General features: G+C 39.1%; 1 protein-coding gene across 1 annotated transcript in view; it reads left to right on the forward strand.

Moving 5' to 3' along the window:
- The window catches only part of WDR44 (WD repeat domain 44), a 430050-nt gene that overhangs the window by 400496 nt on the left and 5199 nt on the right, over window positions 1-24355 (forward strand). Inside the window, exons 13-18 of the mRNA XM_053714643.1 lie at window positions 1426-1548; window positions 13013-13204; window positions 14087-14188; window positions 14275-14390; window positions 14605-14732; window positions 23104-23232. Coding sequence (XP_053570618.1) covers window positions 1426-1548; window positions 13013-13204; window positions 14087-14188; window positions 14275-14390; window positions 14605-14732; window positions 23104-23232 — 790 coding nt within the window. The remainder of the gene's footprint in view (window positions 1-1425; window positions 1549-13012; window positions 13205-14086; window positions 14189-14274; window positions 14391-14604; window positions 14733-23103; window positions 23233-24355) is intronic.

A 24355-nucleotide genomic window follows, 5' to 3' on the forward strand; every position in this document is an offset into this window, starting at 1 on the left:
GAGAGAGACAGATGAGGAGGAGAGAGAGGGGGAGAAAGAGGAGAGAGAGGAGAGAGAGAGAGGTGAGAGAGAGAGGGGGGGGAGAGAGAGGAGAGAGACAGAGAGAGGGGAGAGAGACAGAGAGAGGCGAGAGAGGGGGGGAGAGAGAGAGGGAGAGAGACAGAGAGAGGAGAGAGACAGAGAGAGAGGGGAGAGAGGAGAGAGACAGAGAGAGAGAGAGGGGGGAGAGAGAGAGACAGAGAGAGAGGGGAGAGAGAGAGAGAGAGAGAGAGGTGAGATAGAGGGAGAGATAGAGAGAGGGGAGAGAGAGAGAGAGAGAGGGGGGAGAGAGAGAGGGGAGCGAGAGAGAGATAGGGGGAGAGAGTGCAAAAGAGAGGGGGGAGAGAGAGAAAGCAAAAGAGAGTGGGAGGGAGAGAACGCCAGGGGTGGGACCACTGTACTGCAAAAAATGGCCCGTGTGAACGGGCTTTAGGACTAGTGTAGTAATAAAAAGGTGCAATGCTCATAAGAATGTCTTACATTCAGAACAAACAGCTTTGCAGATTGGGAAAGGCTAGGGGAGTGTTTGAAAAAAGCTAGTTAATAATCAATGCACTGCTTGCTTTACAGTGCTAATGCATATTTGTCTGTTAACTTCAAACAGCAATTTTCTCTTGATGCACTGGAACACTTAAACAGTGCAACCAGAACACAGCTCTGTTTGAAGAGTAGAGCTGCAAAGTTAAAGCATTGTCTAACTGTTTTTGCATGGGTTCTGTTCTTTCTGCAGACATGCTGCACTTTCTGCGATGACATCTCAGATCACTGTATGTTCTGCCTTGGGGGTTGGGCGTTCGTTTTTTCCACTTCTTTTGCTCTATTGACTTCTATGGAGGAATAGGTTTGGCTTTTTGCACTCGTCGTGTTAGTGCACAAGTGAAAACAGTTTACTTTCAACTCATAGTATGAGCGCAATCCAAAGCGAGCAAAAAGCTTACTTCTAGCCCAGTTAATGTTCAAGCGAGAGCCTTAAATACCGCTCCACTTTTATGTCCCTTTAATAATTGAGCTTATAAAGTAGGGCATTATGGGATATGCTATTAAAAGGCCATTATATACAAATAAGTTATATATGAATTTGCAATAACAGCAGTTATATACATTGTAATTATATTTGGATGATAAAGGTTACATACATGCTATTTAAATTGAAGCTAGCAAGAAATGCCTGATTCATACCTTAATTTTCAGAGCTCACAGTGACAGTTTTCAGTAGGGTTTAAGAATATGCCTTCACAGGTCTGATGAGAGAAAATGCATTTTCAGTTGCAATGTTTCTGTCGCAAATTTTTTTTTTTTTTTTTTACAGTTCATTTGCAATGTTTTAGTTGCAAATTTTTTTTTTTTTAAAGATTAAAACATATTTTTTATTTTTTTATTTTACAGAATTACTTCCTACTGTCCTCATCAATGGATAAGACAGTCCGTCTATGGCATATATCCAGAAGAGAGTGTCTATGCTGCTTTCAGCATATAGATTTTGTTACAGCAATAGCTTTCCATCCAAGGGTGAGTATATAATAACAATAATAATAAGTTTTATGCATGAAAATCTTTGTTAAAGCTGCTGATTTTGAAACTTAAAGGGACACTAAACCCAAAACTTTTCTTTCATGATTCAAGTAGAGAATACAATTTTAAACAACATTCCAATTTACTTCTATTTTCTAATTTGCTTCATTCTTTAGATATCCTTTGTTGAAGAAATAGCAATGCATATGGGTGAGCCAATCACACAAGGCATCTATGTGCAGCAACCAATCTGCAGCTACTGAGCCTATCTAGATATACTTTTCAGCAATGTATACCAAGAGAATGAGGCAAATTAGATAATAGAAGTAAATGAGAAAGTTGTTTAAAATTGCGTGCTCTTTCTAAATCATGAAAGAAAATATATGGGTTTCATGTCCCTTTAACAGGAAGTACACAACTGGTTTGTGAGCTAGATGTTCCACTGGCTGATGAGGAGCAGTCTGTCAGCTCTATTGGTAAACCGTGACACATCCCACAAGCATAAGAGCAAAAAATGTTTAAATCTCAGCACAGGACACACACCTGCATTTGTAAAATAAAACCAATACTGAAATACGTGTTTAAAGAAGTCCTCTTGATCTAAGTGCCAATATGTCCATTCTACATTCTAAAGAAGGGGGGGGGGGAAGCTTCCCAAGCTACATGTCTCTCTCACATCATATTTAATTTGCCACCCCCCCCCTCAATAATACACCTCCTAACTTAGGAGGGTTAACTATACGGCTTATCTTGCCTATGCCTTAACCTACCTATTTACACCTACATATTCTACCATACTATTTATACCACTTCTACCATACTATTTATACCACTTGCTAAGTTATATCATTAAACGCAACATACCCACATACCTAACTACAATAACTATCTATATAATATATCCTACTAGACGCAACATACCCACATACCTAACTACAATAACTATCTATATAATATATCCTACTAGACGCAACATACCCACATACCTAACTACAATAACTATCTATATAATATATCCTACTAGACGCAACATACCCACATACCTAACTACAATAACTATCTATATAATATATCCTACTAGACGCAACATACCCACATACCTAACTACAATAACTATCTATATAATATATCCTACTAGACGGAACATACCCACATACCTAACTACAATAACTATCTATATAATATATCCTACTAGACGGAACATACCCACATACCTAACTACAATAACTATCTATATAATATATCCTACTAGACGCAACATACCCACATACCTAACTACAATAACTATCTATATAATATATCCTACTAGACGCAACATACCCACATACCTAACTACAATAACTATCTATATAATATATCCTACTAGACGCAACATACCCACATACCTAACTACAATAACTATCTATATAATATATCCTACTAGACGCAACATACCCACATACTTATATTCAACCCTACCTATAATCAATATAAAAAAGAGGTTTGTTTTGTGGCCCAAATGTGGTCTCTCTTACCCCATACTAACCTTCGCTAGCTGTTTTATTTTGCATATGTTTGAGGCCCAAGAGAGGCCTCTAGAGTTCATTAGAAGGTACATATTTAAAGGGACAGTCTAGGCCAAAATAAACTTTCAGGATTCAGATAGAGCATGTAATTTTAAACAATTTTCCAATTTACTTTTATCACCAATTTTGCTTTGTTCTTTTGGTATTCTTAGTTGAAAGCTTAACCTAGGAGGTTCATATGCTAATTTCTTAGACCTTGAAGCCCACCTCTTTCAGATTGCATTTTAACAGTTTTTCAACACTAGAGGGTGTTAGTTCACATATTTCATATAGATAACACTGTGCTCGTGCACGAGAAGTTATCTGGGAGCAGGCACTGATTGGCTAGACTGCAAGTCTGTCAAAAGAACTGAAAAAAGGGGCAGTTTGCAGAGGTTTAGATACAAGATAATCACAGAGGTTAAAAGTATATTATTATAAATGTGTTAGTTATGCAAAACTGGGAAATGGGTAAAAAGAGATTATCTATCTTTTAATACAATAAAAATTCTGGTGTAGACTGTCCCTTTAAATTGGCAAATCACAACTGTAAACTAATGCTTGTTCTCCTTTCTAGATTGTTTGTATACACTCAACATTGTAATGCACTTGACATTCTTTGCAATGACTAATTGTGCATACTGTTTCTTCTTTTTACATTTTGTGATTTGCTTTTCGAAACCTCAAAGTTTAAAAAAAAAAAAAAAAAAAAAGATGCAACAACCATTGTAATGCCTGATTTCCATTACTTTATTATTTAGTTGTAAATAGATAGGCAATCCTGAAGTAAATTTGTATAAAATACCTGGGTGCCCATGCTGTACAAATATTAATTACTATATTAGTTTCATATTCCTCAAGTCCTGACAGGGTTATTGATTTCTTTCATAAGGTTGTGAGAGCCCACAAGCCATCACATGTGGGATTGAACTCCAGTCCAATAGGGGAAGGAAAAAAATACTGAAAGCTTTAAATCCCTCCAACTTTCTGTATACCTCAGTCTTATTTATTGCCTCCATAGGAGAAGATGAAAATTCTGAATTGCTTTGAATATATAGTAGAAATGGGCTCTTAAATCTATTTGAGACTCATTATCCCCCTTAGAGAGCCATGAAAAAGATGGGGGTGTGTGTACAGGAGTAAAACTGGCAGTGATAGTTTGTCACTAGCCTGACTCAGGTGTTGCTGGGATTTATCCTCCTCCTGTCGGCCTCATCTACATACTCCTGATGCAGATCCTGTGAAAGTGTGCATACTGCACAGGATGGGCTCTTCTTCAGCAGTGTCTGGTCAATAGTGGTCCTGCCCTTTCATGGTGATCTCATGGACGCCACAGCTTGGGTATTAGATCCCATGTGTTATGGCTCGTGGACTCTGAGCACCCGCCCTTTTCGCTATCCAGTTGACTACAGCTCTAGTTTGCACTTAATTAACCCTGCTTTGAGTTATTCTGCTTTTCTATTACTCTCCTTTCTTGGCCATATGTTTGACTGAGGTGTAGAGGGGAAGTGGGAGGGATTAAAAGCTCTCGTATGTTGGGTATTTTTTTGCCTCCTCCTTACTGGAGTTTAATCCCACATTTGATGGCCCTAGGACTCTCACCAATATGAAAGAAATTACTTTATCAGGTAAACCTACATTTTGTTTTATATATATATATATATATATACATACACAGAGAGAAGCACTCGGGGCTGGACTGCACTGTTAAGTCAGGATCAGACTGATATGCTACAGGAAAGTTCTTCTCTGTGAATGGCACATATTGAGCAAAAAGAGGCTGCTTCTAGGGTGGTAACTAGCCATAGAACAAGCTATTATGCTATTGTTCGTTCCCAGGTTGAGCGCTTCTCTCGTTTTATTTATGCAAATGATGACACTTGGGGAAGTCTCCCTAAGTGTGATGCGGGAATCCAGACGTGGACCCGTTGCTCAGTGTGCCTAGAGGGATATGGCTGCACCTCACTGACGAGGCCCACAATAGGCCGAAACGTACGTCTGGAGTTTTGCTGTTTCTCTCGTTCAGAGAGGGATTGCCTGGTATTTTGGGGCTGGACTGCACTGTTAAGTCAGGATCAGAATGATATACTACAGGAAAGTTCTTCTCTGTGAAAGGCACATATTGAGCAAAAAGAGGCTGCTTCTAGGGTGGTAACTAGCGATAGAACAAGCTATTATGCTATTGTTCGTTCTCAGGTTGAGCGCTTCTCTCTTTTTTATTAATAAATATAGATATATATATATATATATATATATATATATATATATATATATATATATATAATATAAAAACAGACAGGGGAGAGATATGATACATAGAGCATATACTGACAAAGTATATATCTATGGCATCAAGATGTGTAAAGATGTTTAATTATGTATTAAGCAGCAATATAACATTGTTAAATATATATATATATATATATATATATATATATATATATATATATATATATATATATATCTATATATATATCAGAGGTGTAACTAGAAACCACAGGGCCCAGGTGCAAGAATCTAAAAAGGAACCCCACCCCCACACACACACAAAACTGAATTTGATACATTTTTTTTTTTACATTTAACACAGAAAATGTGAATCAGATTACATGTCTGCAAAAGGAGGTACCCTGTGCCCACAGTCTGTGAGATGGTCTGACCCCCTATTACTGTATATAGTGACACTGTTTAACCCACCAGTACTGTATATAGTGAGTCAGTGACACAGTCTGTAATCTGCCGGGGAAATGGCTGGCCTGACCCTACCTGCCCCAGTACTTTATAAAGTGACCACAGTAGTCTGTAACACGGTCCAGCCCCCCCCATACTGTATATAGTGGTACTGTATAGTGACACTGTTTACCCCCTCCCCCCATGCTGTAGTAACAAGGTCTGTAATTTGCTAGTTCCACAAACATACATACATACATGCATAAATACACGCATACAGTCACACACATACAGTCACACACATACATACACACACATACATACACATACACACACACATACATGCATAAATACACACACAGTGACATACATACATACACCATTGGGGGCCCAGTCGAAATTGCAACCTCTGCACCCCCTGTAGTTTAGCCCCTGATATATATATATATATATATATGTGTATATATATATGTATATATATGTATATATATATATGTGTGTATATATATATATATATATATATATATATATATATATATATGACTGTATTATTGGTTATTTATTATTTGTTGGTGTCTGTCAAATGCCATAAGAATTAAATTGCTTGTGATCTTTTTTTTCTTCAATGTTTACATCTACTTATTTTCTACATTCAGATATGTTTTTCAGAGTATATATTTTAAGATTAAGGTAGCTCCTCTTAGGTTGGATGATGATAAAGCCATAAAAACTATTTTGGAGATCAGTAGGGGTTTTTTGAGGGAGGAGTAGAGTATTTTATGAAGTTTATACATACGTCAAATGGTACTAAACTATATATTTAATCTGCCAGTACAGTTTATATTGTATGCTGCCTTTAAAGGGACGTTGAACACTAAATAAATCCTAGATAGAATGATGCATTCATAGAAAAAAAATAGTCTGAGAAAAACATGTAGATGTAGTTTTTCTTCTGTTAAGTGTGATCAGTCCACGGGTCATCATTACTTCTGGGATATTACTCCTCCCCAACAGGAAGTGCAAGAGGATTCACCCAGCAGAGCTGCATATAGCTCCTCCCCTCTACGTCACTCCCAGTCATTCTCTTGCACCCAACGACTAGATAGGATGTGTGAGAGGACTATGGTGATTATACTTAGTTTTATATCTTCAATCAAAAGTTTGTTATTTTAAAATAGCACCGGAGTGTGTTATTACCTCTCTGGCAGAGTTTGAAGAAGAATCTACCAGAGTTTTTGCTATGATTTTAGCCGGAGTAGTTAAGATCATATTGCTGTTTCTCGGCCATCTGAGGAGAGGTAAACTTCAGATCAGGGGACAGCAGGCAGATGAATCTGCATAGAGGTATGTAGCAGCTTTTATTTTCTGACAATGGAATTGATGAGAAAATCCTGCCATACCGATATAATGTCATGTATGTATACTTTACACTTCAGTATTCTGGGGAATGGTACTTCACTAGAATTACACTGTAAGAATTACATAAAGCTGTTTAATAACTAGAAATTATGCTTAACGTTTTTGCTGGAATGTAAAATCGTTTTCATTTGCTGAGGTACTGAGTGAATAAATGTTTGGGCACTATTTTTCCACTTGGCAGTTGCTTAATCTTTTTTCTGACAGTTTCTGTTCTCTCTCACTGCTGTGTGTGAGGGGGAGGGGCCGTTTTTTGGCGCTTTTGCTACGCATCAAATATTTCAGTCAGCAGCTCATTGTATTTCCTGCATGATCCGGTTCATCTCTACAGAGCTCAGGGGTCTTCAAAACTTATTTTGAGGGAGGTAATTTCTCTCAGCAGAGCTGTGAGAATTATAGTTGACTGAGATAAAAAACGTTTATTCTGTAATTTGTTTCCTGCTTTCAGAATTTGTTATCTTTGCTAATGGGATTAAACCTTTGCTAAAGTTGTGTTGTTTACACTATAACTGTTTTCAATTTATTAATTTTCAACTGTCATAGATCTTCTGTGCTTCTTAAAGGCACAGTACGTTTTTAATATTATTCTAATTGAATTGTATTCCAAGTTGCAAGTTTATTTGCTAGTGTGTTAAACATGTCTGATTCAGAGGATGATACCTGTGTCATTTGTTGCAATGCCAAAGTGGAGCCCAATAGAAATTTATGTACTAACTGTATTGATGCTACTTTAAATAAAAGTCAATCTGTACAAATTGAACAAATTTCACCAAACAACGAGGGGAGAGTTATGCCGACTAACTCGCCTCACGTGTCAGTACCTGCATCTCCCGATCGGGAGGTGCGTGATATTGTAGCGCCAAGTACATCTGGGCGGCCATTACAAATCACATTACAGGATATGGCTACTGTTATGACTGAAGTTTTGGCTAAATTACCAGAACTAAGAGGTAAGCGTGATCACTCTGGGGTGAGAACAGAGTGCGCTGATAATATTAGGGCCATGTCAGACACTGCGTCACAGGTGGCAGAACATGAGGACGGAGAACTTCATTCTGTGGGTGACGGTTCTGATCCAAACAGACTGGATTCAGATATTTCAAATTTTAAATTTAAACTGGAAAACCTCCGTGTATTACTAGGGGAGGTGTTAGCGGCTCTGAATGATTGTAACACAGTTGCAATACCAGAGAAAATGTGTAGGTTGGATAAATATTTTGCGGTACCGGCGAGTACTGAGGTTTTTCCTATACCTAAGAGACTTACTGAAATTGTTACTAAGGAGTGGGATAGACCCGGTGTGCCGTTCTCACCCCCTCCGATATTTAGAAAAATGTTTCCAATAGACGCCACCACACGGGACTTATGGCAAACGGTCCCTAAGGTGGAGGGAGCAGTTTCTACTTTAGCTAAGCGTACCACTATCCCGGTGGAGGATAGCTGTGCTTTTTCAGATCCAATGGATACAAAATTAGAGGGTTACCTTAAGAAAATGTTTGTTCAACAAGGTTTTATATTGCAACCCCTTGCATGCATTGCGCCGATCACGGCTGCAGCGGCATTCTGGATTGAGTCTCTGGAAGAGAACATTAGTTCAGCTACTCTGGACGACATTACGGACAGGCTTAGAGTCCTTAAACTAGCTAATTCATTCATTTCGGAGGCCGTAGTACATCTTACTAAACTTACGGCGAAGAATTCAGGATTCGCCATTCAGGCACGCAGGGCGCTGTGGCTAAAATCCTGGTCAGCTGATGTTACTTCTAAGTCTAAATTGCTTAATATACCTTTCAAAGGGCAGACCTTATTCGGGCCCGGGTTGAAAGAGATTATCGCTGACATTACAGGAGGTAAAGGCCATGCCCTGCCTCAGGACAAAGCCAAAGCTAAGGCTAGACAGTCTAATTTTCGTTCCTTTCGTAATTTCAAAGCTGGAGCAGCATCAACTTCCTCTGCACCAAGACAGGAAGGAGCTGTTGCTCGCTACAGACAAGGCTGGAATCCTAACCAGTCCTGGAACAAGGGCAAGCAGACCAGGAAACCTGCTGCTGCCCCTAAAACAGCATGAATTGAGGGCCCCCGATCCGGGATCGGATCTAGTGGGGGGCAGACTTTCTCTCTTCGCCCAGGCTTGGGCAAGAGATGTCCAGGATCCCTGGGCGCTAGAGATAATATCTCAGGGATACCTTCTGGACTTCAAATACTCTCCTCCAAGAGAGAGATTTCATCTGTCAAGGTTGTCAACAATCCAGACAAAGAAAGAGGCGTTTCTACGCTGCGTACAAGAGCTCTTGTTAATGGGAGTAATCCATCCTGTTCCACAATCGGAACAGGGACAGGGGTTTTACTCAAATCTGTTTGTGGTTCCCAAAAAAGAGGGAACTTTCAGACTAATCCTGGACTTAAAGATCCTAAACAAATTCCTAAGAGTTCCATCGTTCAAGATGGAGACTATTCGGACAATTTTACCTATGATCCAAGAGGGTCAGTACATGACCACTGTAGATTTAAAAGATGCCTACCTTCACATACCGATTCACAAAGATCATTACCGGTACCTAAGGTTTGCCTTCCTAGACAGGCATTACCAGTTTGTGGCTCTTCCATTTGGATTGGCTACAGCTCCAAGAATCTTCACAAAGGTTCTGGGTGCTCTTCTGGCGGTACTAAGACCGCGGGGAATCTCGGTAGCTCCATACCTAGACGACATTCTGATTCAAGCTTCAAGCTTTCAAACTGCCAAGTCTCATACAGAGTTAGTACTGGCATTTCTAAGGTCACATGGATGGAAGGTGAACGAAAAGAAAAGTTCACTCGTTCCACTCACAAGAGTTCCCTTCCTTGGGACTCTTATAGATTCTGTAGAAATGAAGATTTACCTGACAGAGGACGGGCTAACAAGACTTCAAAGTGCTTGCCGCACCTTCATTCCATTCAACACCCGTCAGTGGCTCAATGCATGGAGGTAATCGGCTTAATGGTAGCGGCAATGGACATAGTACCCTTTGCACGCTTACACCTCAGACCATTGCAACTGTGCATGCTAAGTCAGTGGAATGGGGATTACTCAGACTTATCCCCTTCTCTGAATCTGGATCAAGAGACCAGAAATTCTCTTCTATGGTGGCTTTCTCGGCCACATCTGTCCAGGGGGATGCCATTCAGCAGACAAGACTGGACAATTGTAACAACAGACGCCAGCCTTCTAGGTTGGGGTGCCGTCTGGAATTCTCTGAAGGCTCAGGGACAATGGAGTCAGGAGGAGAGTCTCCTGCCAATAAACATTCTGGAATTGAGAGCAGTTCTCAATGCCCTCCTGGCTTGGCCCCATTTGACAACTCGGGGGTTCATCAGGTTTCAGTCGGACAACATCACGACTGTAGCTTACATCAACCATCAGGGAGGGACAAGAAGCTCCCTAGCTATGATGGAAGTATCAAAGATAATTCGCTGGGCAGAGTCTCACTCTTGCCACCTGTCAGCAATCCACATCCCGGGAGTGGAGAACTGGGAGGCGGATTTCTTAAGTCGTCAGACTTTTCATCCGGGGGAGTGGGAACTCCATCCGGAGGTCTTTGCCCAAATACTTCGACGTTGGGGCAAACCAGAGATAGATCTCATGGCGTCTCGTCAGAACGCCAAGCTTCCTAGTTACGGGTCCAGATCCAGGGATCCAGGAGCAGTCCTGATAGATGCCCTGACAGCACCTTGGGACTTCAGGATGGCTTACGTGTTTCCACCCTTCCCGATGCTTCCTCGATTGATTGCCAGAATCAAACAAGAGAGAGCATCAGTGATTCTAATAGCTCCTGCGTGGCCACGCAGGACTTGGTATGCAGACCTGGTGGACATGTCATCCTGTCCACCTTGGTCTCTACCTCTGAAACAGGACCTTCTGATACAGGGTCCCTTCAAACATCAAAATCTAACTTCTCTGAAGCTGACTGCTTGGAAATTGAACGCTTGATTTTATCAAGACGTGGGTTTTCCGAGTCAGTTATTGATACCTTAATACAGGCTAGGAAGCCTGTTACCAGAAAGATTTACCATAAGATATGGCGTAAATACCTATATTGGTGTGAATCCAAAGGTTTCTCTTGGAGTAAGGTTAGGATTCCTAGGATATTGTCTTTTCTACAAGAAGGTTTAGAAAAGGGTTTATCTGCTAGTTCATTAAAGGGACAGATCTCAGCTCTGTCCATTCTGTTACACAAACGTCTGTCAGAAGTTCCTGACGTCCAGGCTTTTTGTCAGGCTTTGGCCAGGATTAAGCCTGTGTTTAAAACTGTTGCTCCACCATGGAGTTTAAACCTTGTTCTTAATGTTTTACAGGGCGTTCCGTTTGAACCCCTTCATTCCATTGATATAAAGTTGTTATCTTGGAAAGTTCTATTTTTAATGGCTATTTCCTCGGCTCGAAGAGTCTCTGAATTATCAGCCTTACATTGTGATTCTCCTTATTTGATTTTTCATTCGGATAAGGTAGTTCTGCGTACTAAACCTGGGTTCTTACCTAAGGTAGTTACTAACAGGAATATCAATCAAGAGATTGTTGTTCCTTCCTTGTGCCCAAATCCTTCTTCGAAGAAGGAACGTCTACTGCACAACCTGGATGTAGTCCGTGCTCTAAAATTTTACTTACAGGCAACTAAGGAATTTCGACAAACGTCTTCTCTGTTTGTCGTTTACTCTGGGCAGAGGAGAGGTCAAAAAGCTTCTGCTACCTCTCTTTCTTTTTGGCTTCGTAGCATAATTCGTTTAGCTTATGAGACTGCTGGACAGCAGCCTCCTGAAAGAATTACAGCTCATTCTACTAGAGCTGTGGCTTCCACTTGGGCCTTCAAGAATGAGGCCTCTGTTGAGCAGATTTGCAAGGCTGCAACTTGGTCTTCGCTTCATACTTTTTCCAAATTTTCCAAATTTGACACTTTTGCTTCATCGGAGGCTATTTTTGGGAGAAAGGTTCTTCAGGCAGTGGTTCCTTCTGTATAAAGAGCCTGCCTATCCCTCCCGTCATCCGTGTACTTTTGCTTTGGTATTGGTATCCCAGAAGTAATGATGACCCGTGGACTGATCACACTTAACAGAAGAAAACATAATTTATGCTTACCTGATAAATTCCTTTCTTCTGTAGTGTGATCAGTCCACGGCCCGCCCTGTTTTTAAGGCAGGTAAATATTTTTTAATTTATACTCCAGTCACCACTTCACCCTTGGCTTTTCCTTTCTCGTTGGTCCTTGGTCGAATGACTGGGAGTGACGTAGAGGGGAGGAGCTATATGCAGCTCTGCTGGGTGAATCCTCTTGCACTTCCTGTTGGGGAGGAGTAATATCCCAGAAGTAATGATGACCCGTGGACTGATCACACTACAGAAGAAAGGAATTTATCAGGTAAGCATAAATTATGTTTTTACTCTTTCATTAGCTGCTTAAATATTGACACAATAAGTAAAGTTTTAGTGTTTATAAAACAATGGGAGTAGCCATGTTGTAACCTAGGTTACCTTCTCTGCTGTGGCCAATTAGGGACAGTTATAAATAGGTCACTAGAGTGTGCAGCCAATGGCTGTGTGGAATATAACAGTGCTCTGCACTTCCATTTCTAACAGGAACTGAAAAGGTTCACAACTTCAGAATGGAATTACAGGAAAACAGGACAAAATAAATAATTAAAGTATATTGCAAAGTTTTTTTATTTATACAACTTATAATTTTATATTACCCTCTCAAAGTGTTTACTGTCCCTTTAAGGAAAGGTACACAATTCATAGTTTTACTATTGCATAATGTGCCATAATCATATAGCCAAAAATTGTATTACTCCTTTTTAAGGATGACAGGTACTTCCTGAGTGGTTCACTGGATGGAAAACTCAGACTCTGGAACATTCCTGATAAAAAAGTTGCCTTGTGGAATGAGATTGATGGACAAACGAAACTCATTACAGCAGCAAACTTCTGTCAGAATGGGAAACATGCTGTAATTGGCACATACGATGGACGCTGCATCTTCTATGATACGGAGGTATGTGCTTTTATACATCCCACAAGATTATTTTTTTTCCACTGTATACAAATTTTGAAATGCGGTTCACATAGTGTCACTAGGAATTAGGTCCCACCGTTCCTTCCTTTATAATTTCCTCAGCCTACATAAGATGCTTTGAACATTTCTCAACACAGTACAACTTTAAAATGATTGCTGGGGCTTTAAATTTATACTTTTTGATATTTGTATTTCTATGAATTCTATGAAAAGTGTTTTTTACAGTCGTTTGAAGCATAGCACTAATTGTATCTCGGTGTCTATTTTCTTCTAATATTCTATTCTAATGATTTTAGCTTCACAATTTCAGTTGACCCTCCTTTTCCCCATATTACTTGTCTTACTTTGCTGCTCTGATTAGGACCAGTGTTCCCCCAGGACCTTTTTAATGGGTGCACCACCCTGCTGAATTTACTGACAAACCCTCCTAACATTTTATCTAATATTAAGCTACAATGAGCTAATATTACAATGTTTTCGTTGTTTATTGTATAAATCCTCTTTAAATAAATGTATGTTAAATTATGCTTCTATTTTGTGCTTTTGATAGCAGAAAATTTTACAGTACTGTATTACACTATCCCCACCCGTTTGACATTTTCTGTGGAGAACATTGAAGACTATATAGTTATAATTATTTATGCACTGCATTTATAGCAAATGCATTTCTTTATTAAATTAAAGTAGCTAATGGTGGGACCCTGTTGCGCCTGGGTGCACAGAGAAATCTAAAATGAGCTATTTAATGTTAAGACTATTAGTACATGGCGGCCACCCTTTTATTATGGGACTACAATTGTGACGAGATTATTTAGCCGATTAATAAATGACAATGTGCTTGTTTTGTCCTTTGTTTTATAGCATTTAAAATACCACACTCAGATACATGTGCGCTCTACAAGAGGGAGGAACAGAGTTGGAAGAAAAATCACAGGCATTGAGCCATTGCCAGGAGAAAATAAGGTAGGACTGGGCTTAGTAAAATTAAAATGTTTGTTTGTTTTTTAACTAAAGGAAAAAAAGAGGCTTATTATTTTATTCTGTTCTAGATTCTGGTGACATCCAATGACTCAAGGATAAGGTTGTATGATTTAAGAGATTTGTCTCTTTCCATGAAGTACAAAGGTTGTGTCAACAGCAGCAGCCAAATAAAAGCAAGTTTCAGGTACTGAACAAGTTATCCTTATACGGTTTAGTTATTCATGGATCATATAACACATATTGACGCTTGTCTTTATTAGACGAACAGTTCTAGCTTTTACTTGTCTATAAAGAGAATGTGTTTCCAGTACAGTTTCCTTTCTTATTGTAAAGTCTAACCTTAATCCTCAGTCAAGGCGTTTTATGTGCGACTTATATTATTTATTTATCTGTTTCAGTCACGATTTTACATATATTGTAAGTGGTTCAGAAGACAAATATGTTTATATCTGGAGTACATACCATGACTTAAGCAAGTTTACATCAGTGAGACGAGATCGCAATGATTTCTGGGAAGGTATTAAAGGTATGTCAACATCTTTGTATATTTTATATACAGTTGTGCTAATAAGTTTACATACCCTGGCAGAATTTGATTTCTTGGCCTTTTTTCAGAGAATATGAATAACACAAAAACTTTTCTTTCACTCATGGTTAGTGTTTGGCTGAAGCCATTTATTATCAATCAACTGTGTTTACTCTTTGTAAATCATAATGACATCAGAAACTACCCAAATGACCCTGATCAAAAGTTTACATACCCTGGTGATTTTGCACACAAGTTGACACAAAGGGGTTTGAATGTCTATTAAAGGTAACCATCCTCCTCTGTGATCTGTTTGCTTGTAATTAGTGTGTGTGTATAAAAGGTCAATGAGTTTCTTGACTCCTGACAGACCCTTGCTTCTTTCATCCAGTGCTGCACTGACGTTTCTGGATTCGGAGTCATGGGGAAAGCAAAAGAATTGTCAAAGGATCTACGGGAAAAGGTAGTTTACCTGTATAAAACAGGAAAGGGATATAAAAAGATATCCAAGGAATTCAGAATGCAAATCAGCAGTGTTCAAACTCTAATCAAGAAGTGGAAAATGAGGGGTTCAGTTTGATAACATACTGCATTCATCTTGCCATCATTTTTAACCAAATTTCCTGTGCCTTTATAGGTCACACATCCCCAAAACATCAGTGATCCACCTCCGTGTTTCACAGTAGTTATGGTGTACCTTTCATCATAGGCCTTGTTGACTCCTCTCCAAATGTAGCGTTTATGGTTGTGACTAAAAAGTTCAATTTTGGTCTCATCACTTCAAATGACTTTGTGTCAGAAGGTTTGAGGCTTGTCTCGGTGCTGTTTGGCGTATTGTAAGCGGGATACTTTGTAACATTTGCATAGTAATGGCTTTGTTCTGGCGACTCGACCATGCAGCCCATCTTTCTTAAAGTGCCTCCTTATTGTGCATCTTGAAACAGCCACACCACATGTTTTCAGAGAGTCCTGTATTTCACCTGAAGTTATTTGTGGGTTTGTCTTTGCATCCCGAACAATTTTCCTGGCAGTTGTGGCTGAAATTTTAGTTGGTCTACCTGACCGTGGTTTTGTTTCAACAGAACCCCTCATTTTCCACTTCTTGATTAGAGTTTGAACACTGCTGATTTGTATTCTCAATTCCTTGGATATCTTTTTATATCCCTTTCCTGTTTTATACAGTTCAACTACCTTTTCCTATAGATCCTTTGACAATTCTTTTGCTTTCCCCATGACTCAGAATCCAGAATTGTCAGTGCAGCACTGGATGAAAGATGCAAGGGTCTGTCAGGAGTCCAGAAATTCGTTGACCTTTTATACACACACAAATTACAAACAGATCACAGGTGAGGATGGTTACCTTTAATAGCCATTCAAACCCCTTTGTGTCCACTTGTGTGCATGTTATCAGGCCAAAATCACCAGGGTATGTAAACTTTTGATCAGGGTCATTTGGGTAGTTTCTGTTGTCATTATGATTTAAAAAGAGTAAACACAGTTGATAATAAATGGCTTCAGCCAAACACTAACCATGAGTGAAAGAAACATTTTTGTGTTATTTCTATTCTCTGAAAAATGGCCAAGAAATCATAAATTCTGCCAGGGTATGTAAACTTATGAGCACAACTGTAAGTAGCTGATTAACACAACTCTCAAGGTTTTGCTCCAGCCCATTTAGTGAGATAATTCTAGAGTTCTGTGAGTTACTACTCTTTTCACTTATCTTAGAATTTTCAAAACATGACCAAACAACGTTTTCTTTCATGTAATTAGCAAGAGTCCATGAGCTAGTGACGTATGGGATATACATTCCTACCAGGAGGGGCAAAGTTTCCCAAACCTTAAAATGCCTATAAATACACCCCTCACCACACCCACAATTCAGTTTTACAAACTTTGCCTCCTATGGAGGTGGTGAAGTAAGTTTGTGCTAGATTCTACGTTGATATGCGCTCCGCAGCAGGTTGGAGCCCGGTTTTCCTCTCAGCGTGCAGTGAATGTCAGAGGGATGTGAGGAGAGTATTGCCTATTTGAATGCAATGATCTCCTTCTACGGGGTCTATTTCATAGGTTCTCTGTTATCGGTCGTAGAGATTCATCTCTTACCTCCCTTTTCAGATCGACGATATACTCTTATATATATACCATTACCTCTGCTGATTTTCGTTTCAGTACTGGTTTGGCTTTCTACAACATGTAGATGAGTGTCCTGGGGTAAGTAAGTAAGCTTATTTTCTGTGACACTCTAAGCTATGGTTAGGCACTTTTTTATAAAGTTCTAAATATATGTATTCAAACATTTATTTGCCTTGACTCAGGATGTTCAACATTCCTTATTTTCAGACAGTCAGTTTCATACTTGGGATAAATGCATTTGTTTCAATCATTTTTTTCTTACCTTAAAAAATTTGACTTTTTCCCTGTGGGCTGTTAGGCTCGCGGGGGCTGAAAATGCTTCATTTTATTGCGTCATTCTTGGCGCGGACTTTTTTGGCGCAAACATTTTTTTTTTCTGTTTCCGGCGTCATACGTGTCGCCGGAAGTTGCGTCATTTTTTGACGTTTTTTTGCGTCAAAAGTGTCGGCGTTCCGGATATGGGCGTCATTTTTGTCTCCACATTATTTAAGTCTCATTATTTATTGCTTCTGGTTGCTAGAAGCTTGTTCACTGGCATTTTTTTCCCATTCCTGAAACTGTCATTTAAGGAATTTGATCAATTTTGCTTTATATGTTGTTTTTTTCTTTTACATATTGCAAGATGTTCCACGTTGCAACTGAGTCAGAAGATACTTCAGGAAAATCGCTGCCCAGTGCTGGAGCTACCAAGCTAAGTGTATCTGCTATAAACTTTTGGTATCGGTTTCTCCAGCTGTTGTTTGTATTGCATGTCATGACAAACTTATTAATGCAGATAAAATTTCCTTTAGTACTGTTACATTACCTGTTGCTGTTCCGTCAACATCTAATTTTCAGAGTGTTCCTGATAACATAAGAGATTTTATTTTTTAAATCCATTAAGAAGGCTATGTCTGTTATTTCTCCTTCTAGTTTACATAAAAGTCTTTTAAAACTTCTCTTTTTTCAGATGAATTTTTAAATGAACATCATCATTCTGATACTGATAATGGTTCTTCTGGTTCAGAGGTTTCTGTCTCAGAGGTTGATGCTGATAAATCTTTGTATTTGTTCAAGATGGAATTTATTCGTTCTTTACTTAAAGAAGTATTAATTGCATTAGAAATAGAGGATTCTGGTCCTCTTGATACTAATCTAAACGTTTAAATAAGGTTTTTAAATCTCCTGTAGTTATTCCAGAAGTGTTTTCTCTCCCTGATGCTATTTCTGAAGTAATTCCAGGGAATGGAATAATTTGGGTAATTCATTAACTCCTTCTAAACGTTTAAGCAATTATATCCTGTGCCATCTGGCAGATTAGAGTTTTGGGACAAAATCTCTAAGGTTAATGGGGCTGTCTCTACTCCTGCTAAACGTACTACTATTCCTTAGCGGATGTTGCTGCAGCTTCAACTTTTTGGTTAGAAGCTTTAGCGCAACAAGTAACATATCATAATTTTATAGCATTATTATTATTCTATAACATGCTAATAATTTTATTTGTGATACCATCTTTTGATATCATTAGAGATGATGTCAGGTATATGTCTCTAGCTATTTTAGCTAGAAAAGCTTTATGGCTTAAAACTTGGAATGCTGATATGTCTTCTAAGTCAACTTTGCTTTCCCTTTCTTTCCAGGGTAATAAATTATTCGATTTTCAGTTGGATTCTATTATCTCAACTGTTACTGGAGGGAAGAGAACTTTTTTACCAAAGGATAAAAAATCTAAGGTAAATTTAGGTCTAATAATCATTTTTCGTTCCTTTCCTCACAACAAGGAACAAAAGCCTGATCCTTCATCCTCAGGAGCGGTTTCAGTTTGGAAACCATTTCCAGTTTGGAATATATCCAAGCCTTATAGAAACCTATAGCCAGCTCCTAAATACCCATGAATGTGCGGCCCTCATTCCAGCTGGTATGGGGCAGTTTACGTTTTTTTCAAGGAAATTTGGATCAATTCCGTTCACAATCTCTGGTTTCAGAACATTGTTTCAGAAAGGTACAGAATTGGCTTCAAGTTATGGCCTCCTGCCTCCTTTTTCTTTCCCGTGTCCCAGTAAACACAGCAAAGGCTCAGCATTTCTGAAATGTGTTTCAGATCTAGAGTTGGCTGGAGTAATTATGCCAGTTCCAGTTCTGGAACATGGGCTGGGGTTTTATTCTATCTCTTCATTGTACCAAAGAAGGTCAATTCCTTCAGACCAGTTCCGGATCTATCTATATTGAATCGTTATGTAAGGATACCAACATTCAAGATGGTAACTGTAGGACTATCCTGCCTTTTGTTTAGCAAGGGCATTATATGTCTACAATAGATTTACAGGATGTATATCTGCATATTCCGATTCATCCAGATCACTTTTAGTTTCTGAGATTCTCTTTTTAGACAAGCATTACCAGTTTTGTGGCTCTACCGTTTGGCCTAGCGTCAGCTCCAAGAATTTTTTTCAAAGATTCTCGGTGCCCTTCTGTCTGTAATCAGAGAACAGGGTTTTGGTATTTCCTTATTTGGACGATATCTTGGTACTTGCTCAGTCTTCACATTTTCGCAGAATCTCATACGAATCGACTTGTGTTGTTTCTTCAAGATCATGGTTGGAGGATCAATTTACCATTCAGTTCATTGTTTCCTCAGACAAGGGTAACCTTTTTAGGTTTCCAGATAGATTCAGTGTCTATGACTCTGTCCTTGTCAGATAAGAGAAGTTTAACATTGATATCAGCTTGTCAAAACCTTCAGTCACAATCATTCCCTTTGGTAGCCTTATGCATGGAAATTTTAGGTCTTAGGACTGCCGCATCGGATGCGATCTCCTTTGCTCGTTTTCACATGCGACCTCTTCAGCTCTGTATGCTGAACCAGTGGTGCAGGGATTACACAAAGATATCTCAATTAATATCTTTAAACCGATTATACGACACTCTCTGACATGGTGGACAGTTCACCATCGTTTAGTTCAGGGGGCTTCTTTGTTCTTCCGACCTGGCCTATAATCTCAACAGATGCAAGTCTTACAGGTTGGGGAGCTGTGTGGGGGTCTCTGACGGCACAAGGGGTTTGGGAATCTCAGGAGGTGAGATTACCGATCAATATTTTGAACTCCGTGCAATTTTCAGAGCTCTTCAGTCTTGGCCTCTTCTGAAGAGAGAGTTGTTCATTTGTTTTCAGATAGACAATGTCACAGCTGTGGCATACATCAATCATCAAGGAGGGACTCACAGTCCTCTGGCTATGAAAGAAGTATCTCGAATTTTGGTTTGGGCGGAATCCAGCTCCTGTCTAATCTCTGCGGTTCATATCCCAGGTATAGACAATTGGGAAACGGATTATCTCAGTCGCCAAACGTTGCATTCGGGCGAATGGTCTCTTCACCCAGAGGTATTTCTTCAGATTGTTCAAATGTGGGAACTCCCAGAAATAGATCTGATGGCTTCTCATCTAAACAAGAAACTTCCCTGGTATCTGTCCAGATCCCGGGATCCTCGGGCGGAAGCAGTGGATACATTATCACTTCCTTGGAAGTATCATCCTGCCTATATCTTTCCGCCTCTAGTTCTTCTTCCAAGAGTATTCTCCAAGATTCTAAAGGAATGCTCGTTTGTTCTGCTGGTAGCTCCAGCATGGCCTCACAGGTTTCGGTATGCGGATCTTGTCCGGATGGCCTCTTGCCAGCTGTGGACTCTTCCGTTAAGACCAGACTTTCTGTTGCAAGGTCCTTTTTTCCATCAGGATCTCAAATCCTTAAATTTTAAGGTATGGAGTTTGAACGCTTGATTCTTGGTCAAAGAAGGTTTCTCTGACTCTGTGATTAATACTATGTGACAGGCTCGTAAATCTGTATCTAGAGAGATATATTATAGAGTCTGGAAGACTTATATTTCTTAGTGTCTTTCTCATCATTTTTTCTTGGCATTCTTTTTGAATACCGAGAATTTTTCAGTTTCTTCAGGATGGTTTAGATAAAGGTTTGTCCGCAAGTTCCTTGAAAGGACAAATCTCTGCTCTTTCTGTTCCTTTTTCACAGAAGGATTGCTAATCTTCCTGATATTTCATTGTTTTGTACAAGCTTTGGTTCGTATAAAACCTGTCATTAAGTCAATTTCTCCTCCTTGGAGTTTGAATTTGGTTCTGGGGGCTTTTCAAGCTCCTCCTTTTGAACCCATGCATTCTTTGGTCGTTATTTTACTTTCTTGGAAAGTTTTGTTTCTTTTGGCCATCTCTTCTGCCAGAAGAGTCTCTGAATTATCTGCTCTTTCTTGTGAGTCTCCTTTTCTGATTTTTCATCAGGATAGGGCGGTGCTGCGAACTTCTTTTGAATTTTTTTACCTAAGGTTGTGAATTCTAACAACCTTAGTGGAGAAATTGTGGTTCCTTCATTATGTCCTAATCCTATGAATTCTAAGGAGAAATCATTGCATTCTTTGGATGCTGTTAGAGCTTTGTATTATTATGTTTAAGCTACTAAGTCTTTCCGAAAGACTTCTAGTCTATTTGTCATCTTTTCCGGTTCTAGAAAAGGCCAGAAAGCTTCTGCCATTTCTTTGGCATCTTGGTTGAAATCTTTGTTTCATCATGCCTATGTCGAGTCGGGTAAAATTCCGCCTCGAAGGATTACAGTTCATTCTACTAGGTAAGTTTCTACTTCCTGGGCATTTAGGAATGAAGCTTCGATTGATCAGATTTGCAAAGCAGCAACTTGGTCCTCTTTGCATATTTTTTCTAAATTCTACCATTTTGATGTGTTTTCTTCTTCTGAAGCAGTTTTTGGTAGAAAAGTACTTCAGGCAGTGGTTTCAGTTTGAATCTTCTGCTTATGTTTTTCATTAAACTTTATTTTGGGTGTGGATTATTTTCAGCAGGAATTGGCTGTCTTTATTTTATCCCTCCCTCTCTAGTGACTCTTGTGTGGAAGATCCACATCTTGGGTAGTCATTATCCCATACGTCACTAGCTCATGGACTCTTGCTAATTACATGAAAGAAAACATAATTTATGTAAGAACTTACCTGATAAATTCATTTCTTTCATATTAGCAAGAGTCCATGAGGCCTGCCCTTTTTTGTGGTGGTTATGATTTTTTTATATAAAGCACAATTATTCCAATTCCTTATTTTATATGCTTTCGCACTTTTTTCTTATCACCCCACTTCTTGGCTATTCGTTAAACTGAATTGTGGGTGTGGTGAGGGGTGTATTTATAGGCATTTTAAGGTTTGGGAAACTTTGCCCCTCCTGGTAGGAATGTATATCCCATACGTCACTAGCTCATGGACTCTTGCTAATATGAAAGAAATGAATTTATCAGGTAAGTTCTTACATAAATTATGTTTTTTTGTTTGTTTTGTGTAAAAATTATGCTTCCTCTCACTCTCCCTAGAGAGGCAAAAATCTGTATCCAATGTGTTTACAATGCTGTCATTTACCTAAGCCAGCTTTTTTATTTGGAGGTTACAGTATTTGCTTTTCAGTCTCTCCAGAGAGTGTGCAACCAGCACACATTTTGAACAAAAGCTTGAAGATTTTTAATGTTCTTTAAGAAATAAAATCTCTTCAATGACTTAAGTTTTAAACTTGCCTTAAAAGGGATAGCAAAGTCAAAATTAAACTTGCATGATTCAGATAGAGCATGTCATTTTAAGACACTTCTAAATTGGCTTCTATTAAAATGTGCTTCGTTCTCTTGGTATCCCTTGTTGAAAAAGAATACGCACATATCCTACGCTAGTGGGAGCTAGCTGCTTATTGGTGTCTGCACACATTTGTCTCTTGTGATTGGCTGACTAGATGTGTTCAGTAGCTGCCAGTAGTACAATGTTGTTTCTTTAGCAAAGGATAACTAGACAATTGAGCAAATTTGATAATATAAGTAAATTGGAAAGTTGTTTAAAATCGTATGTTCGATCCGAATCATGAAATAAACTTTTGGGGTTTCCTGTCCCTTTAAGTACCAGAATTCTAGTGAGATCTCAGCTGAACGGTCTGTCCAGAAGGTGATGTAATCTGTTCAATGAAATAGATATGGTCATTTAAATATTATGAAAAGGAAATCTATAGTAAAAGAAAGATTTTGGACCTTTTAAAAGCAGAATTGTCTAAAATAGGAATGGAAATAAATTAAAAATAATTATATATTATAAATTATTTGTAATAATATGTTGGTCTTTCAAACACTAAATGCATTGTTTTTGCAACGTCAAATTCTGTTAACAGATTTATTTTTCTTCTTCTTTTATTTTTTGTTTTTGCTTTCAGCACATAATGCTGTTGTCACTTCAGCAATCTTTGCACCAAACCCAAGCCTGCTGGTTTCACCAGATACATCTGAGAGGCAAGATATTGAGGAGAAAGGAGAACAAGCTGGATCAGATAACATACCGTCAGGTAATGGATTTGTGTATTGAGCGTTTTTTTTTTATACACTTTTAATAGCGTAGTGGAATTAAACAATCAAATATTTGCTTATTATTAATTTATTTCCAATGGCATGGAGAGTCCATGAATCCATTCTAGTTACTAGTGGGAATTTAACTCCTGGCCACCAGGAGGAGGCAAAGAACACCCCAGCAAAGTTCTAAGTATCCCTCTCACTTCCCATAATCCCCAGTCTTTCTTTGCTTTCTTATATATATCTATCTAGGTGGTGTGCAAAGATGGTGCTCTGAAGAAAATTAAGCTTTTATCCTTTAATGGGTAGTTTCCGGGCAAGCAAGAATTGGGATAATGCTGTGCCCATGTAATCCTCTTGAGTAAGAGTTGTGGTAGCTGTTAGCAGTTGAAGGTCAGCATGGTGGTCCTTGTTTCTCCTCCAACAATTTATGCTAACCCCCATATGAAAAACCAGGGTTGGTTACTCTGCTTTTCCTTTCTCTCCAGGTCCCTGTCAGAAGTCGTCTGGATCTGTCAGACCTGGGATGCTGTGCCTGCCCTACAGCTCAAGCTCTCAAGGTAAGTGCTTATTTCCTTCTAGGTGAGAAGGTTCACGCTCTTTGGGGGTTAATACCTTCTGGAACGTGGAGCCTGGGGACAGTTATTTAAAAATCTCTTCACTGTTGGGATTTCTTATTTATGGGCAGTATATGCAGGGCACTGTTAGTAGAAAATAATGGGCTATTTAAGCTACTTGGTTTTCTGGGACTGTTTTCCCTCCTTCCTCAGGTGATAGCCCGGATCAAACAGGAGCTGGCTTCGGTGATTTCTAAATGCTCCAGCTTGGCCTCGCAGAATTTGGTTTGCGGATCTGGTGAAGATGTCGTCCTCTCCTCCATGGAGAGTACTGCTGAGGAAGGACCTTCTACTTCAGGGTCCTTTTCATCCAAATCTAGATTCTCTGAAGCTGACTGCATGGAGATTGAACTCCTAGTCTTGTCTAGACAAGGTTTTTCTGAAAAGGTTATTGACACCTTGATCCAGGCTCGTAAGCCGGTAACTCGTAAAATATATCATAAGGTTTGGCGCACATACTGGTGCGAATCTCTGGGTTTTGCTTGTCGTAAGGTGAGAGTTC

The sequence above is a fragment of the Bombina bombina genome, chromosome 1, assembly GCF_027579735.1.
Source record: "Bombina bombina isolate aBomBom1 chromosome 1, aBomBom1.pri, whole genome shotgun sequence".
NCBI lineage: Eukaryota > Metazoa > Chordata > Amphibia > Anura > Bombinatoridae > Bombina > Bombina bombina.